The 18592-nt window shown below is 28.7% G+C and overlaps 1 protein-coding gene across 9 annotated transcripts in view; it reads right to left on the reverse strand.

Annotated features, from left to right (window-relative positions):
* The window catches only part of LOC111685305 (talin-1), a 42452-nt gene that overhangs the window by 10046 nt on the left and 13814 nt on the right, over positions 1-18592 (reverse strand). For 7 of the 9 annotated variants that reach the window (XM_023447561.2, XM_046952041.1, XM_046952043.1 and 4 more), the window contains exons 3-11: positions 11126-11255; positions 2524-2929; positions 1982-2380; positions 1726-1917; positions 1573-1651; positions 1008-1511; positions 850-938; positions 485-573; positions 49-165 (exon numbers count right to left, since the gene is read on the reverse strand). In XM_023447561.2, coding sequence (XP_023303329.1) covers positions 49-165; positions 485-573; positions 850-938; positions 1008-1511; positions 1573-1651; positions 1726-1917; positions 1982-2380; positions 2524-2659 — 1605 coding nt within the window. In that variant the 5' untranslated portion in view covers positions 2660-2929; positions 11126-11255. Of the gene's footprint in view, positions 1-48; positions 166-255; positions 279-484; positions 574-849; positions 939-1007; positions 1512-1572; positions 1652-1725; positions 1918-1981; positions 2381-2523; positions 2930-11125; positions 11256-18592 lie in introns of all 9 variants that reach the window. The other 2 variants (XR_006941039.1, XM_046952045.1) reach the window with 2 other exon arrangements.

Genomic DNA, 18592 nt, shown 5'->3' on the forward strand with positions numbered 1-18592 from the left:
CAACTACTTTTTACTAAAAATACTAATGTGTTTGATTATGATTCTTACCTTAGTTCTTAGCTCTTCATCAGCACGAACTAATATTTCTTGACCGGCTGAGATGTAGCTCAATAGAGCTCTTTGTGGTTCCGTCAGATTCACAGAACTAATACGTACTTCCTTAGACTAAAAAATAAATTAAAAATAATACAGTCAGTTGGTGAATTAATCATGAAATGCATGTTAATTTTGCGTTTAATTATAATGAACACCTACTCTGTGAAACTTTGAAATTTTGCCTTCATTTTTTTAACAAATTGCAGCATTTAATTAGAAAATATTTCATTGTTAGTTAAAGGTAATATTTTCAAAAATGTAATTTGAGTAAAAAAAACTAATTGTAAAGAAAGTGTCGAAAGTAAAATACTAATGAGCAACTTAAAAAGAAAACTTAAAATTCTTAATGAAATGTATGCATAAATGAAAATAAAAAAGTGCCACTTACCGTGGGCGGTTGATGGGCATGGTTAACTTGCCCAACAAATGCGCCATATTGCACTGTTTGTAATTCGCCTTGAGTATACAATTTTTCGCCTAAAGAATATACGTAATAAATAAAAAATTGTTAAAATAAAAATAAAATATAAAAATTATAAGGACAAAGCTACAAAAGAAGCACAAAATAAAACTTTACACTCAATCGAGCATCGTGTTTAATAACCAAATTACTTTTACAACTTATATTTTTAAAATTCAAGTATTTAAATTAAAATATAAGTTTTAAGGACGCAAAAAATCACATATTTTGTTTGTTGATTTACGCTGCAAATACTGTCTAAAGAAATTTTTAAGTAAATAATTTGCACTTACCATCATCAACTCTCATCATACCAGGATGAGCTAACGATTCTGTGTTAATCTTTCCGATTTTATTCGTTTCATGTTGCAAAAACGTAGCTCTGTTAATGAAAAACGAAAAGTTATAAATATATTGAAAGCCTAAAGAGAGTTTTTGTGCTAGAACTTACTTGGAAGGTGCCACAGATTCTTCTACCATAGTTGATCCCTCATCACCCTCAATACCAAAATGATCCTTGGTCTGTTTCTTTTTCAATATAATATCTATGTAGCCAGCAATCAACTGAACAATTTGTTCAGCTTCTGTGGTCTGCACCGAATAATACTGATTGGCATAATCACCAAAATCAAGTGTAAATGTATTGGGTGAAGCACCCCAACGTCTAACGGTGGTCAAAGGCCATGAAACTAAAATTTCCTTAGTACGTTCATCCAAACGTAAAACGGAATCTTTAGTTACGCCCAATAGACGTGGTACTAATTTATTTTTACCATTCATTTTTTCTTTGACCAAAAAGAAGGTTACACCATATGTGGGCAGTTCTCGGGCGGTTTTGGTGTACAAGACCTTAGCATCAATTTCGGAGAGATCAACATGTTTTTTGTGTTCGGCAAAGATTTTCTTTTCGATACCTTTAACACGCACATACGATTGTGGTAAAAAGTCTTTTAAACTGTAAATGGGTAAAGAAGTTAGTAACTATCTAAAGTTTAAAATTGGTTCAATGAACTTACTCTAAGAATCCAGGCTTGTGTTTAGATTCATTATGAGGTCCAAATTGTATATGGGTTTGTATGCCAGCAAATTCACAAGCTAAGGTAAGGAATAGCAAATAGAAAAGTCACAATAGGTTTTTTTGTATTGATTTAATATTTAGTTTTATTTACCTTTTTCTTGGGTAACCGGATGTGTGCCATCCAAAATCGCATCACGTGCTTGAACATATAATAAATTCAGTTGTACGGGATCACGTGAATCAATATTTTGATCGGAAAAGAAAAATCGACGACGCAGCAGTACAGTTTCGGATTCGTCAATACCCTGTTCGCGTAATGTTTTACCCACATCAACCCAGTTTACTAAAATAATTAATTTTTATATTAAATTTATATTTAATTTAGAAAACTTGGAGGCTTAACTTACTTTCATCATCGGTTTTTAATTTTTTACGCAAACTTTCCATTTTGGTATCACGATCCTTTTCCATAATTTTTCGTCTCAAAGTCAAGGTTCCAAATTTATTATCGGGCAAATTTTCATTTTGCGATTCGGTATCTTCGCGTACCAAACCGTATTCGTCATGATTGGTAATACCGATTTTTGTGCAAATTACAATCATCAGTTGGGAGACTGGTTGTGAATCATCTACTAAAATGGTTTTAACAGCACCATCCAACATGCGAACTCTAAGAGTACGCAATTTACGACGATATTCCAGTGTATCCTGATTGTGTAAAATATAATAGCTCAAGGTGCGACCATTTTCCATCCAAACACCTTGTTGAGTCTGTTCATCTGGCATAAAAAGGCCATATTCACTAGCTGTGCAAGTAGGGGACGTGGAAAAAGATATTTTTATTTAATTACATATTTTTAATGAACTTTCAATAACAATAACAATTATTGATTTATATTATATGTGTTGATATTATTGTTGTTGATGTTGTTTTATTATAAGTACTTACGTTGTCCCTGAACAGCTTCAGCAAATTTATCTCTGATTATTTTGCAAGCATCGAATATTGTTGTATTGGGATGAAATTGTATGGTTTTCGTTACACGTCCACCCTCCAATTGTATACGTAACGATAATGTTGACATTTTTATTCCTCTTCTTTAGTATTTGGTCGTCTTGGTTTTTTGCTTCTTCTAGTAATTTATCTAGTTCTTCTGGTTCGTCGTTAAATACTCTTTGAAAATATTCGTTGTATAGAAAAAGTAGCTTTGATGATGATGATGATGAAGATATTAATAAAAATAAGAGTGGTAGTGTTGGTGGTGGTGGTTGTATTGGTCGTCTTGATACTATAATAAATAATTCGAAGGCAGACGATTTTTTTCTTCTTCTTCCCTTTATAATAATAAAAGGCACTGCAAATAATAAAAGAGAAAAAATGATGAAATGATTTTTTTTAAATAATTGAGAATACACTTGAAGAAAAAGAGTTTTTTTAGATTTATCAAAATTTATGTATAAAGTTTAGGAAAATTGTTTAAAACAATAAATTGTTACCAGCATTTCACTAATAATCTTTAAGGTTATTTAATTCTAGTATTCGTCATTGTTTTAAATTTATAATTTCTAACTAAAAATTTCTTTCAGTGTATATACTGGAGAGAAAATATGATGTACTTAAAAAAGCAAATGTTAATATGACACAGATTTTCTTTTTTGTGTGTGAGTTTTTTCTTTTTTTCAACTTTTCCATAAGCACTAGAATAAACATCGATTTCAAAACGATTTTTTTCCCAAGTATAATCATGCAGTAAATTGTATAGTGTGTAGAAGAGGTTCAAGATTCCACCCTTAATGTGTGGAAACACAAGTGTAAGCCGACCGACTGCTGCTACTACTACTACCGTATATTTGCTAAACTCACCCATACATACACAAACAATTGTAATGGTTGAATAGAATGAATAGATGGGTAGCTTTATGCTGGCTGGGTGATGTATATTTTCCAATTTAATGGAGAAATAATGGACATAGATATATTCTCATTGAAAAAAACAAAATCATAAAGAAATATGCAGTATAATAGTTCAACACCCTTGAACGTTTTTGAATTTATAGCAGAGGTAGGAAGGAACAAAGAGAAACAAACATAATATATAAAAAATACAAAAATTTTCTGGATTTAAATGTTTGTTGTTGCTTTAATATGTGGAACTATATTAAAAATTAAATACAAACAAAGAAAAAAAATCGATATTTGACCAAAATTTTAAGCCGGTTTGAAGTTAAACAATTACTTTATGTTTTCATTTAGTAAAAAATATTCTTTTTTTAACTATTAAAGCATAATAATAAAACTGTTTTATGTATATATTTATAACTAAAATAGGGTTGAAAAAAAATTGTCAGTAAAATCAATACTAACATTTTTCTTTTATAAAAGCTTAAAAATTTATTTAATAAATTTTCTTTTAATATTTTGTTTAATAGCAATTAAGAATTTCATTTTGTTGTTAATGGAGTTGAAGCAAAATTTAAATTATAATTACTTTTTCTTTTAAAATTTGCCATATTTTTCACTATTTCAATATTTTCTGTATTTTTTTTTTTTTATTTTTATAATTTATACAACTTTTTTATATGTATTCTTTTTAGCACTTTGTTTGTGGAAGTTTTTTTTTATTTTTTTTTTTTTTTCAATTTATTATTATTGAAACATGTATTCACAGCTAACGCACCCAAATAATACTGAAATCCCTTTTAGTTAAGCTTAGCTAACAAAGCGGTATAGTTTCTATAGATTGTAGGAAAAACGAAAGATTCGTTTGAATCTGTGTTATTTGATTTTTATTTTTAGGGGATGCTGTATGTTTAGTACTAGATTTCTGAAAGAATTACATATATGTGCTAAAAACAACAAATATGTGTATGAAACTCTTTATAGGGTTAGAGCATGCGCTGTTGAAGGAATTCTCCTCGTTACTCCCTTAAATTGAAATCAAAACAATGATGCTAAGGTTTATTGTATGATTTAGAATCAGAAATTAACTATTATATTTGTTATATTTAGGAAAAAACGCTAAATTTGCATTACTGTTTACTGGAGTACAACAATATCTACAATATTCTCCAAGGAAGAAAATCTCTACACAAAAAAATTTAAAGGTAATTTATTACAAGTTGCCAGATTTAAAAAGAATTATGGAGAATTGGCCGTTAGCAAGGACATTTTAAAATTTTAAATTAAGAACTTTTACATACTTACAGTTACTTTTAAGTATAAAAATAAGTATTTTGATAGATTTTTTCTTCTGTGTCTTAAATTAAATGTCATTGATTTTGAATTTGTAATTTAATATCTTTAAAATTATGTCTGTATTGTATTTATAAATAGTTTGACTAATGTTTTAACACACTTATTCAATATTCTTCTTTTGTAAGTGTAAACCAAGATGGTTTATGAAATTCTTAATTTTTTTAATTAAGGGTTAATGACATTCTTTTAATGTGTACATTAGTGTGGTTCCCAATTCTTCAGACTTTGGTAATTTCAGTTTATGCTTACTTTATACATTTAAAGCAAACTTTGTATCAACTTACATCAATGTATTTTTGTAGTTGTAATAAATAATTTTTACTTTATTTGGTTACTGCTACAAAAAAATTAATTGATTCAAAAATTCAATCACTGTGGAATTCCAAAACATATATATCAAGTTTCAAACTTTTCTTTTAGATCAAGTTAGACAACCAACCGATACAAATTTTTAGAACAAACAACAATCAGCTGTTCAAATGACTTAATCTTATAATAGATTTGCCTTAAAACAAAGCTTATTTAAGAACCATTGACAAGTCTTCTCCCTAATACAAATTGTCTTAAATTTCACAAACTACAAACATCTTTACATATGATAATTTAACGAGCAAAATAGAATATACATATCTTTCCTGCCATCCTCTGTCATTATTGTTTTGACATTTTACTTTGTTTACCCCTAAGTTAAACAATGTTTTGTTTACATATTGAATCAAACAACAACAAGTGTTATTGATTTGACGAAAACAAAGAACGAATATTAAATAAAGCAAGAACCATAAAGCTGACCATTTAATGGTTTTGATTTCGAAAGTAATACCAACTATATGTGTAAGTATGTGTATGTGTATTTTTGCTTAAAAGAACAAAAATATAGCAATAACAAAGCAACACACTCTTACACTTACTTACATACAATGTATCGTGTTACTGTTTTTTTTTCTGAAAATCATGTTTATGTTAGTTATACAATTTTACAGATATATGTATAAACATTTTTCTCCCACTACTTTATAGTATTTATATATCTCTTTTAAGCTTAAAAGTGACATCACCCGTTATTTGAATAAAAACAACAATTTGACTTAATGATGACCCACTTTGCATAAATATCATTAGAAGAGATTGTGTAAATAAAAAAGAGAGAAAATGAAAAAGACAGTCTTCATATAAAATCAGTTGAAATAATGGGTTTAATTTAATTTGATACAAATTGACAATTTTATGATCAGAAATTAAAAGCTTGAGAAAAACTCTTTACGTTTTGATTATAAATTATGTATTATCTTAAATTAGACCACAAATTTGATGATCAGATTATAAGGAACATTTTTGTAAAGATTTAATATTATTAGAGAGTTGTTAGGTAAATTTAAATTAGAGCGAATTTTGCTAAAAATATGTTAAAAATCTAACATATACTAAAACCAATTGTAGTTCTACATTGATTGATTAAACAACAAAATACCTATTGAAATGAGTGGATCTATTCTATCTTTCCAACTCTCCTAAATCCTTAAGAACATATTTTAAAATAATAAATTTATTAAGAATAGTTAATAATTAATTTACTTACATTTAAAGCTCTTGAACGCATCTTTATAAATTTGTTTGTTAAAAACAATAACAACAACAATAAAAAGGCACATTCTGGCAAAGGCAGAAAGCAAAGGCATCTCAATTGGATTTGATTATTTATAATAAATGTAAATATAAATAATCTTTTTCCAGAGCAGAACTCTGATTCAAGAAAAAACTCTTGACAAACAAAACGATATTCGAGCTTTTTGAAACAAATTGTCGAAATCGTATTGAAAGTTTCGAATTTTCTGAATCTATGTTACCGGCAAGGAGTTTTTTGTATAGGCACGTTTGTGGTGATGACGTTGAAACACGTTTTCAAACTTAAACGTAGAAAAGTTTAAAAAACGTTTTCATAATTATAACAATTGGTGTTTTTTAACAGAAAATTTAAACAAAAAACGAAGCAATTTAACAGTTAAAATTTTAATTGTAACAATTTGTTTTTCTTTTATAAACTATATAACGAGTGTTGAGTTTTCTTTTTTTTTAATTGTCCATTTTATAAATCTGACAATTTTAGGCTGCAACGGTGTGTGTATTTTAATAAGGCACTTAAAAATTAAAATGTTTTTTTTTTTAATGTTCAAAATATTGTTCATTATAAAACAAAACGAAAATTTATAAATAATTTTAACAGTTTTTTTAAAAAAAGGCACTTGTTTTAAAAAAGCTATAGTTAGTTAAATCGTATACATAAGGCACTTTATGTTTTTCTTCTTAAAATTTTCACTTTTTTTATTAAAAAAAAAATATATAAAACTTTGTGTGTTTTGGCAAATATGTTCACATGTTGAAGTTGACTTTGGTATTAAAAGAAACACTTGACTTTGAAATTAACTTTAGTTATTTTGAATTTGAAATTCATTATGTACTGCTGCGAAGTCCTTTAACTATTTTGGATGGCTGATGTCTTTTCCGATCTGTGGTTAGGCCTAGAATGATGTGTTTTGCTGGCGACACATCGTGGGTTTCTGTCTGAAAAATTCAATCATCCTACTAGTCCTCAGTAAATGACGACGTTAAACAGTCGTCTAGTATGGCCATAACTGCGCATGCTCCACATTTATACGAAATAATTCATACAACAACGTACGCAATATGATGTTGAGCATTACCACAGTAAGATCCTGTAAAAGGAAGCTGTACAGTTGGAGTGGTAAATGAGTATCACTCGTTTGTTCTTTGCCTTGTATATTAAGATCTCAATGTTATTTTTTTGTGTAAAATAAACTAAGTTGTTTGTTATAAGTGAAATACACACATAATTCTATATATTGTAGCAACTTTAAGCAAAAACAAGTGTTTTGTGTTAAAAAAAAGACAAACAGTAGCAGCCCTATGTTGGAAATTACCAGAATAAGGGTGCTCAACTCAACTGTTAGTTTAGTTAACACTTAAAAGGGGAAATGATAATTTCACTCATTGATGCTGACAACTCATTTAAGGAAAATGAGTGCTTTTGTTGAAAATATTGCTAAATCTTATATTGCAGTAATGCTGACATCATAAACATCATCATCATCATAATCAACTTTACCAACCATCACGTGAAAATCTCCAACTGTGTTACATTGTGTTGCCAAGTGTGCGGAGTCGAGTAGCAACTTCTTGAACAGTAGAATTACATAACCGTAGAAAATTCTTGTTAGAATTTTCATTTTGCTCTTTTGTTTTTCTTTTTTTTTTTTTTTTTTTGATTCATTAATATGCAAAAAATTATTGTGAAAAAAACAAACAAACCAACTACTACAACTTAGTGTTTTTCTTTCTAAGCAAAAATCTATTTTTTAGAGGGAGTGGAAAATGCGTCATGATGTTAAAGAAAAAACTGCAAACAGCAGGACTTTTTAGCTTAACACGTTTAATCTATTAATACCCTCGCTAGCGCTCGATTGTCATCTAATTAGTTTGTCAATTTTCAATTTCAAAACATGAAAATACTCTTTTTTTAATCGAAATGACGAATTTTTTTTTTAACATAATGATCCATTGATTAATGAAATCTTGCCGTAATTTCGTTTTCTTATAAGACTAAAACTTAAATAAAAAATTAAATTTGATGGCAAACTGGGAAGAATAATATTTTTGCAATATAAAAAACTAAACAAATTATATTGTTGCAGCAACATTATAAGCAGCAGACGTTTTCCAAATTAATTTAGATTGATATCAACATTTCAAACAAGAGACAATCAAATCATTTGCATCATAGAAAATTGGGAGTTAGAGGTAAATTAACAATTTAAATTCTAATGTTTACTATTAAATAGTATTTTGACAGAAAACTAAGAAGAAACGAGTATATTGAGATTTTAATGCTTCTTGGGTGAAAATTTTTATTGATTGATTCGATCCACTTCCCAGAAAAGAATACAATAGAAAGAAAAGTTTCAATTTGAAATATGAAATACGATTAATGTTAATGTTTTAGATTTCTTGTATTCAAATTTAACTATTAAAACAGAAGCAATTAAAGTTAATTAATATATTACTAACTAATCATTTGGTTGTTACAGCTGAAAATTTGTTTGTGGAAAACAAAAGAAAAAAACTAAATCAAAATATTTCAAATAGTTTTTTTTAATTTTTTTGAGGACCTTGGCCAATTAAGGAACGCGGAAGGTAACTTATTAAAAAATGTAAGTGAGAAACAAATAGGAAAGTATAGTCGGACATGCTCGACCATATTACCTTAATTCCAAAGCATTTAAGCAATTTATTGAAAATAAAATACTAATTTTTTAAATCGGCTGGTGCCAAAAAACACGTTTGGTAAAAATTTCATTAAAATATCTTGAAATTTTTTTTGCACAAGCTTTACATGGATTGCCAGCTCGACAGGCGGACCTACTGACATGTCTAACTCGACTAGGAAAGTGATTCTGTTTCGAACAGAGGAAACCACCACCACCAAATTTTCATACGAAAATTGTTCTATAAACCTTTGATAAATTTTTATGAATAAGGCGGATAGAGTATAAAAAAGTATACACACTTTTCTAGCCAAAACTTATCCCTAGTTCAACAATTTATATCTGTTTTATCATATTGGATATAAAACGTACTTTAATCAAATATTATTGAAAAATAATTAAAACTTTTAATTGAACATCGAAGATCACCAACGACTTCCAATAGAAAGCAGCTACTAAAGTTAAATTCACTGATTCTTTTGTACTCAAAGCCAAGTTAATGCTAAATTGACGTCGTATAAAGTTTACAAAGCTCCAGATCAATTTGGTAAATAACTTGTATTGTGATGGATAATGGGAGACTTTTCACCATTTTTGGGTCAATAGTTTTATGCGGTTGGTGGACGAGGTAATATTCAAAAATAATACCGGATATAAAAAACTAACAAACTTTTCCAATATGTTTCTTGTGTGACAATTCTTTGTCGCAAAACAGCGCTCAGAGTGTCTTCATATTTCTGGAACGATTTGGCATCGTACTACTATTGAAAGTAGTATTCAATTAAAATTTTTTAAGAGATTGAATTGTTGTGGCAGTGGACCACAGAAATCTCTTAAGATTTACTGACAGTAGTGATTTTTTATTAGAGGGGTTATATGATCAATTATAAAATGATTCTTTGTATAATTGAATAGATACATTTTGGTTCATAAAAACTAGTTTATGTCAAATTTCATAATTTTTTAGAAAATATTTGTGAAAAAGTCAGGCCTATGTAAATTAACATATTATTGATTTTAAATATACCTTAATTAGTTACTTTAATTCAAAAAAAACTGAATCTGGAATCACTGAGAGGATTTCGGACCATAATGTCGTTTGAAAAAAAGAAAGTTTTTAATATACCTTTTTATTCTAAAATTAAAAAGAATAGGAGTTATTAAATCATTGTTATTTAAAATGTAAAGAGGTAAAAGCTGAAACACATCTAGAATGTATTTTAAACTTGATAGATAAATTTAATCAAAAATATAATTTAAAAAATTGTTTATCAGTTTAATTAAAAAAAAACATTCTAAATAAGCATCTCAATTTTACACAAATTAAACGCATTTGTTATTTTTGGCAACTACTACTAAGATTTCTTAATTTAATATTTATTTAAATACGTTTTACTTACTAGAAAAAAACTCAGTACTTTTTGAAGTAAAATAAAAAGGATGGAGAAGAGTAGAATTATTGAATGGTACAGATAGAAACATTTATCAAACCAACAACACACTCATAAAGAATCCGCCATAAAATCTCAATTGGCGCGACAATGTGGCGCCAATCTGCCATTTTGTTTTTTTCTATGTAATTCGGTAAATAAACTTGTATGTATATTTAACAAAATTTTCTTCAAAGGATATACTCACACAAATAAACACACATACATGTATATGTATGTACAAAAGTATTTACTAAAAACATTTATATATAACTATGTATGTACAAAGTACATACTTGACAGTTGAAAAAAAAAAACAACGAAAGAAGAAACCAATAATAAAAATGTAAGCGCCATTTTGGAGACTTTAGAAAATGAATAAACATTGCAAACCATTATTATTTCGTTATTGTTGTTGTATGGGGGAATGTGTGGGAAAAATTATTAATAATTGTCAAAGTATCATGTATTTTATTCTGTTTAAAAATTTAATTAATTTTAACCACAAATCTATACACGAGTGACCATTATTTTAAAAAGTATATAGGTATTTCTAAAAATTAATTTAAAAAAATTTTTACTTACCTTTTCACTTAGTGTATTGAAGTCCTTAGAGGAAAATCCAAAAATAAATGTGTATTTTTTTATTCAAAATGCTTAAAGCATTTGTCGTTCGTTATAAAAAAAGTTGGTTTGTGTTTAAAAATGTTGCGGCCTGTAATTAAAAAATTAAAATACGCAAAATATATATTAGTACTTGTGTGAAAAATAATAATAATAAAAAAACTTATAAATAGGAAAATTTTTACTTTCAGATATTAAATTTCTATTTAATTTTTTTTTACAATTTATGTTTGTTGAACCACAAAAACGAACTCAACTTTCTATGAAATGAATGTTGTCTAAACTAAGTTCATTAATCGTGTAACAAATTCTAACCACAACAGTAAAACTGACAGAAATTAAATGTAGATCGTAATCTTCATACTTTCTATCTCGCTCCCACACCGTTTTCCTTTATTTGTATTCAAATTCTAGGTATTTTTTTAATATTTTATCTTCTAAATAAATATTAGCTTATTTATCAAAAAATTATGTTTGAGATCAACATCGTTTTGTATTCGAGTAATACCGATTATCTTTATCAATTGATAACAATGAATCCTTATAGATTGCAGAGCCGATTAAGCCATGTCCGTCCACAGACAAGACTATAGACTAGACTATGGACTAGACTATAGACTACACTATAGACTATATACTAGACTATAGACTAGACTATAGACTAGACTATAGACTAGACTATAGACTAGACTATATACTAGACTATAGACTAGACTATAGACTAGACTATAGACTAGACTATAGACTAGACTATAGACTAGACTATAGACTAGACTATAGACTAGACTATAGACTAGACTATAGACTAGACTATAGACTAGACTATAGACTAGACTATAGACTAGACTTTAGACTAGACTATAGACTAGACTATAGACTAGACTATAGACTAGACTATAGACTAGACTATAGACTAAACTATAGACTAGACTATAGTTTAGACTATAGACTAAACTATAGACTAGACTATAGACTAGACTATAGACTAGAATATAGACTAGACTATAGACTAGACTATAGACTAGACTATAGAATAGACTATAGGCTAGACTATAGACTAGACTATAGACTAGACGATAGACTAGACTATAGACTAGACTACAGACTAGACTATAGACTAGACTATAGACTAGACTATAGACTAGACTATAGACTAGACTATAGACTAGACTATAGACTAGACTATAGACTAGACTATAGACTAGACTATAGACTAGACTATAGACTAGACTATAGACTAGACTATAGACTAGACTATAGACTAGACTATAGACTAGACTATAGACTAGACTATAGACTAGACTATACTCTAGACAATAGACTAGACTAGACCATAGACCAGAATGTGTCATAGACCATAGACTAGACTAAAGACAAGACTATAGACCAGAATGTGAACTATAGGCTAGACTATGGAATAGATTATAGACCATACTATAAACTACAAGTTTTCTACACGCTTGGTACTGAATTGATACGAAAGTGTTTTCAAATCATTAACAAAGCTGCATTCGCAACTTTCTACCAGTTTCAATCTTCTGTGTATTATAAACTCCGCCTTTATTGTACTTTTAAAAACTTTGAAGGTTAGTATAAAATTAATCTTAACAGTTTATAACTCATCTCTAAAGAAATACGTAGAAAATATCGATATTATTGATTATTATTTTATTGATATTTATGTCTTAAAGATAAGAAGGCACTTACGCACCAAACAACGGTAATATAACGGTATTTATATACATTTAAATACAATAATATTGAAATGGATATTGAAAAAGAAAAAAAAAGACGAACAAACCACATCAAACTTCTATTTCTACTGCTATGTACTTTTATAAATTTTTATATCCATACGCGTATAAAATATATAATAAATAACAAAACGTGTATTACAAAAAAAGATTAATAAATAAATAGAAAACCAGAATGTGGCCTTGCTACCAAATAAGTGCAAGAATGTGGTACATCACCATCATTAACAATCATCACCAAACAACAAAATTACCAATGAAAAATTAACAATATTGGATATGGGATGCAGTCTCATAAAAAGAATCAAATATCAAACTAAGTATATACTTAGTAGGATGGTTAGTTGGTGGGTTCCTCTTAGTTGTAATATGTTTCTTTTTAGTTGCTATAGCAATGATATTTTATCATCTAACTTTTTTAGTTGGTTCCTTGTTATTTTCTATTGCCTCAAACAAACGTACAAATAAGTTTATTTGTTTGTTTGATTTTATAGTTGTTTGCTTGTTTTAACTCAAACTACAACCAAAACAAAAACAAAAACCACCAACTTAACCAAACAGTCAAATACAAATGTAAGATATTACAAACTCAAAGAAAACTAAAAGAATGCGGTACAAATCCTTAATTAGTAAAACTAAGAACAACAATAACAAGCTTAAGTAGTCATGCTGATTGACACAAACATCATATTCCATCTATCTATAACGCGTTTAAGATAAACATACATAAATATCTGTATCTTTTCCATGTGTTTGCTAAAATTTTTGTTTGTGCGTGAGTTTGTGCGGCACTAAAATAGGCGACTAACTGACTAGGAGACAATAAAATGCGTATTTATCTTTAACAAAATAGTAAATAAAATATTTTAGTACAAAAATGTATTAAAACTAAAATAGTATACTATAAACTACTATAGTAGATCGTAAAATTAAATATGGTAACATTTTTTAATGCACACTTACAAATGCGAACCGGGGTTTCTAAGTGGGAATATTATTCGGAAATATGATTTGGAACTGAGCACAAATTCTTTCTGTCTGTCTTTCTGTCTGTCTGTGTCTTTGAATACATTCCCCATCAAACAGCTTAAATTTTTGTTAATGACAATTAATTATTTCATACATTTTTTGGTAATGTGTGGACATTATTATTCACATTATTGAAGTTAGCTGGTATAAAGCCCAATTGTCTAGAAGTCGAAGAAACCTAGAAAGTAAGTAAAATCATAGATTCAAACACCTTCAAGCTAAAAAATGTAACGATTTTCCAGCAAAAATTGTGATTTTTTCAGACATGAGTTTAAAAATTACTCCACACAGAATGCACCAAATTGAGATTACTCTGCGCTTGGGTTCAACGCCAAAAAATACATCAAGCAATAAAAAACACACGTTCAAACATATGTATGTTTATTTGAATAGATCAGATCATGCAAAATATTGTTTGCTTATCTCCCTTATTTATGACTGGATTTTTCTGATTTTAAATAGGAAACTTCTCGAAAGCATATCCGACATTATTAAAGATTTGAAATCTTTAAAAATACATTTCAACAGACAGATAGACAGACTCTGCTATCTATAATGATACAGAATTTACATATGTATGCACATACTTTATAGGATCGAAAAATTATATTGTGAAAATTATTACATGACAAATATACATATATACAAAAGGGACCCCCCGGTGCATGAAAGACCCTCATCTTGGTGTATTACAATTCCGGGCTAAAGAAGTATTACCAGTACCTCTAGTCTGCCGGGATTATAAACTCGTAATGACATTACACTCCCTGACTAGTCCTTGGATGTTTTGACATAGGGTCTAACCAGAGAACCACATAATCTGGTACTGTGAGCTGTCGTTTAAACCAAAATTCTCAGGAATAGCGAATTGTGGTTAAGAGACTGATGTACGATAACATAGGATGAATATAGTGGTAAACGTGCCTTGCCAACCCTAGTATACCTAGATTAAATTAACAACAAAGTGATTATATATTTCGTTAACATTCAGACTTTGATAACGAGTGTTGTCGTACGTTTGTTTATAGTTTGACAACGGATGTTATTGAAAAATTACAAAAACGTTGGTATCAATTTGGTACCAGGCGTGTATATATCCCTCTGTGTATCTTAAACAAATGCCACCATTTAGTTTTTCTTTCTTGTCCGGGTATATTTAGAGTAAATTCTGTTCATACCAGATTTACCACATACTAAAGGGGCCTTTGAAGTTTGGGATCAAATTCTGACATTCTAATATCTTTTAAATTCTATGGTGATTTTACATCGTTTTAGTATTACAGAATTTAAAGCCTAAAATTTAAAAATGTGACATTATTAAATTATTTGTTTTAAATCATACAATATTTTCTTATTTATAACTCTTCTATTACTAACAAGTAGATCATAGAAAATCGCCAATACAAATTCCCATATGATAATGAAATTAAAAAAATAAAATAATTATAAATAAAACAAATAAAAAACATAAACAGAAGCAAACAAAAAATTAAAAACATTTGCCAATTTTGTTTTCTGTTTTTCATCGTCATCATCATCATTATTATTTAAATGTGTGATGAGAAATTAAAATTTTCTTTCTATGGCCTCACCTTCACCCAATCTATTATACACATTTCTATAGAGTTAAAGAAAAGTGAACAAAAAAAATTATACCACAAAAAAAAACATTTATTGCCACTTTAATGATAATCATCTTCATCATCTTTTCAGATGTTGTTAATAATGATGATGATCTTGTCGCAGATGCTGGCGCTGATCAATGTACATATATATCTGTGTATCTGACTACTGTGGTACTTCTGCCAAATTATTATTGTATTTCATACAAAGCGTATAAAGATGATTCATACTGAGAAAAAAATACAAATTTTGTTTTTTTTTTTCTTATTATTTTCGAAAAAAAAGCGATGACCAACGGAAGTGAGGCAATTTGCAGTTTTATTTTTTTATAAAAAGAGGTTTCTTTCATTTAATTTATAACAACATTAGCAGTTTTTTTTATTATTTATTGACAATTTTGTTTAACCTTTTCAAACAAATTTGATAAGTTTTTTTTCTTTAAACATTAAAGGTAAATAAGGAATTAAAAAATATGCTTTAAACATAAACTTTTGATAAAAAAAATACAAATATCTACTATATTAGTGCGTAAATGTACTCTACTGGAAAAAAATAAGAATTTCTGTTTTTATAGTACACAAACGATAAGTTTGTAACAACAACAAAAACCTGGAATTGAAATAATCGGAAGTTATTTATAGTTGTGGTGGGGTATTAGTCATAATCGAGAAATATGTTGTTTTTAATAGAAAAAAAATATTAAAAGTATTTCTTTTAATTCCATTCATAAAATAAATTAAGTCATACTTCTTGAGGTTTTCAAAGTCATACTTTGTGTCATGTATCGGGAGCTAAATATAAAAATACTGTTATTGTTTAAAAAAAAGCAAAACTAAGAGAATTAAGGGAGTCATACATAATACATATAAATAATGAGTAATATCAAGAGAATTTTTGCAAAAATATTTAACAAATTCAATACTCTAGAGTTAATAATTTGGTACCGAAGTGGTAACGAAATTTTTCGTTGTCAGAGCTCAAGCCTATTTGTTAGATCTTTTTTAGTCTACACTTCAACATTCTGATTTCAATCAATACAAAAACTGACGGACGTTTCGACTCTACTTACTGCAAGATTCAGAACTTAGTAATGAACATTTCGGATATTACAAATTAAACGACCAGGGACTTCATATTTTTTTTTAAATCTGAATAATAGATAATACTAGTGTTAATTTAACGAAAACTTATATTAATCAAAAAATTTTATATATTATTGCCTAAAAATTAAATTTTTTTCTAAACATTTGCCAATTGAATAATAATTCATTGAAATCTTGTTAACTTGTCTATAAATGTTTGTGAAAATTATTGCTAATGCCGTTGTTGTTACTGTTGCTGTTGTCGTATTCAGTACAATTTATGCGTATGACAATACTCAAATGAATTTGAATTTGTGGCAGAGAAACAGGCAGGCGATATTACTTGGTAACAAGTGATATTGTTGTTATTATTGCTAATGGTAAAGTGTTGCCAGAGTATGTAAAGGTGCCCGACTGTCGGGAGCCATATAAGTTTTTTTTTATATTTTTTTACAGATTTAACTTACTCTACTGTAATGCGCCACATGGTGATAACCAATTGTGGTGTGGCCCACACGTTCCAAGCCAAAAAAAAAAGAAAAATTAAAGAAACAACAAAAACTCAGCACAGCACCAACATACTTACAACAGCCTCACATGTCAACAACATCTTTAAATACAAGTCGTAGCAACCATAAATGTAATCGTTGTGTTTAAATGTATTCAGCAACAATATAAACTCAGCAATCATTTAAAGAATATCTTCAATAAAAATGAGGATACAACTTATAAACATACATACATATGTCGAACATTACTATTTTATATAATTTAAACATACAAAGTAAATAGTTTTTTATTGCATGCAAAAACAGAAAATAAGATATTTGTTTTTATAGAAGTTAAAAAGTATGAAGACCAAAAAAACCTTATTAACTTCAAGAAATCAGTTTGAAAAACATCTTGAACATCGTGGTTTGAAAAGAAAGCAAAACGGAAGGAAGTGTATATTTCGCAAGGAAGGTGTTTTTGCTACGAAACTAACAGAAACTTAAAAATGGACAATAAATGAATAATGGGATGACGAAGTAGTATTTTTCATCCCGAAGGTAACCTAGTAAGTAAATTGACACTTTTTCTACATTGTTCTACCGGTCCATGTGCAAATACTTGTTCCAGTACTCAAACTATCTAACCTCTAAACATTGCTCTCCCGTTGTCTAATTTCCGAGATGCAAAAATATGACTTACGTATAAAACCATACAGATTAAATGGTTGCCATTTACGTTTTTAGGATAACAGCACCTAGAGATGTAATCGTTAGACCGAAACATGAATCCATCAAATAAGCTGAGGTCCTTATACATAACATGCTATGGTAAATCTGGTATAAACAGATTAAGCCCTGAACATACCCGGACAAGGAATGAAAATTCAATGGTATCACTTATATCCATCATCACTCAACCCAGCGCTCTTCTGATTCATCCGTCATGCTTATTAAGAAAAACATCCGACAACAAGGTGTACGGATGGGTAAGGTCTGCATATCCCTACAAATATCCAGTTTTATATACACCTAACACCAACTCAATCTCGGCAACAGCACCAAATTTATACCGAATTATAGATTTTAACGCGTGTACCCCAAAGGTACTTCCCCAATAACCGAGACAAGGCAAAGTTCGAAAATTGCCCTATGGGCTACCGGTTCGACCCCATGTCAAATCATTATGCTCAAATGTCGAGGATACATTTGAGCATAACCAGTTCATAATACCAACAGATTACTGGTACTGGTTGCACATCTTTTCCCCGGAATTGCAATCACACCAATATGGGGTTTTACATCAAGGTAACATGTCTTCGGGGAAAGAATACTTCTACTTGCAACAGCGAATTGCGGCAATAAAAATAGTATTTTTTGGTGTGAAAATTCAATTGATAATTGCTTCCTGCAACTCAGGAACTAATACAGAAAATTATACACAACTTTTAA

The sequence above is a fragment of the Lucilia cuprina genome, chromosome 5 (assembly GCF_022045245.1).
Source record: "Lucilia cuprina isolate Lc7/37 chromosome 5, ASM2204524v1, whole genome shotgun sequence".
NCBI lineage: Eukaryota > Metazoa > Arthropoda > Insecta > Diptera > Calliphoridae > Lucilia > Lucilia cuprina.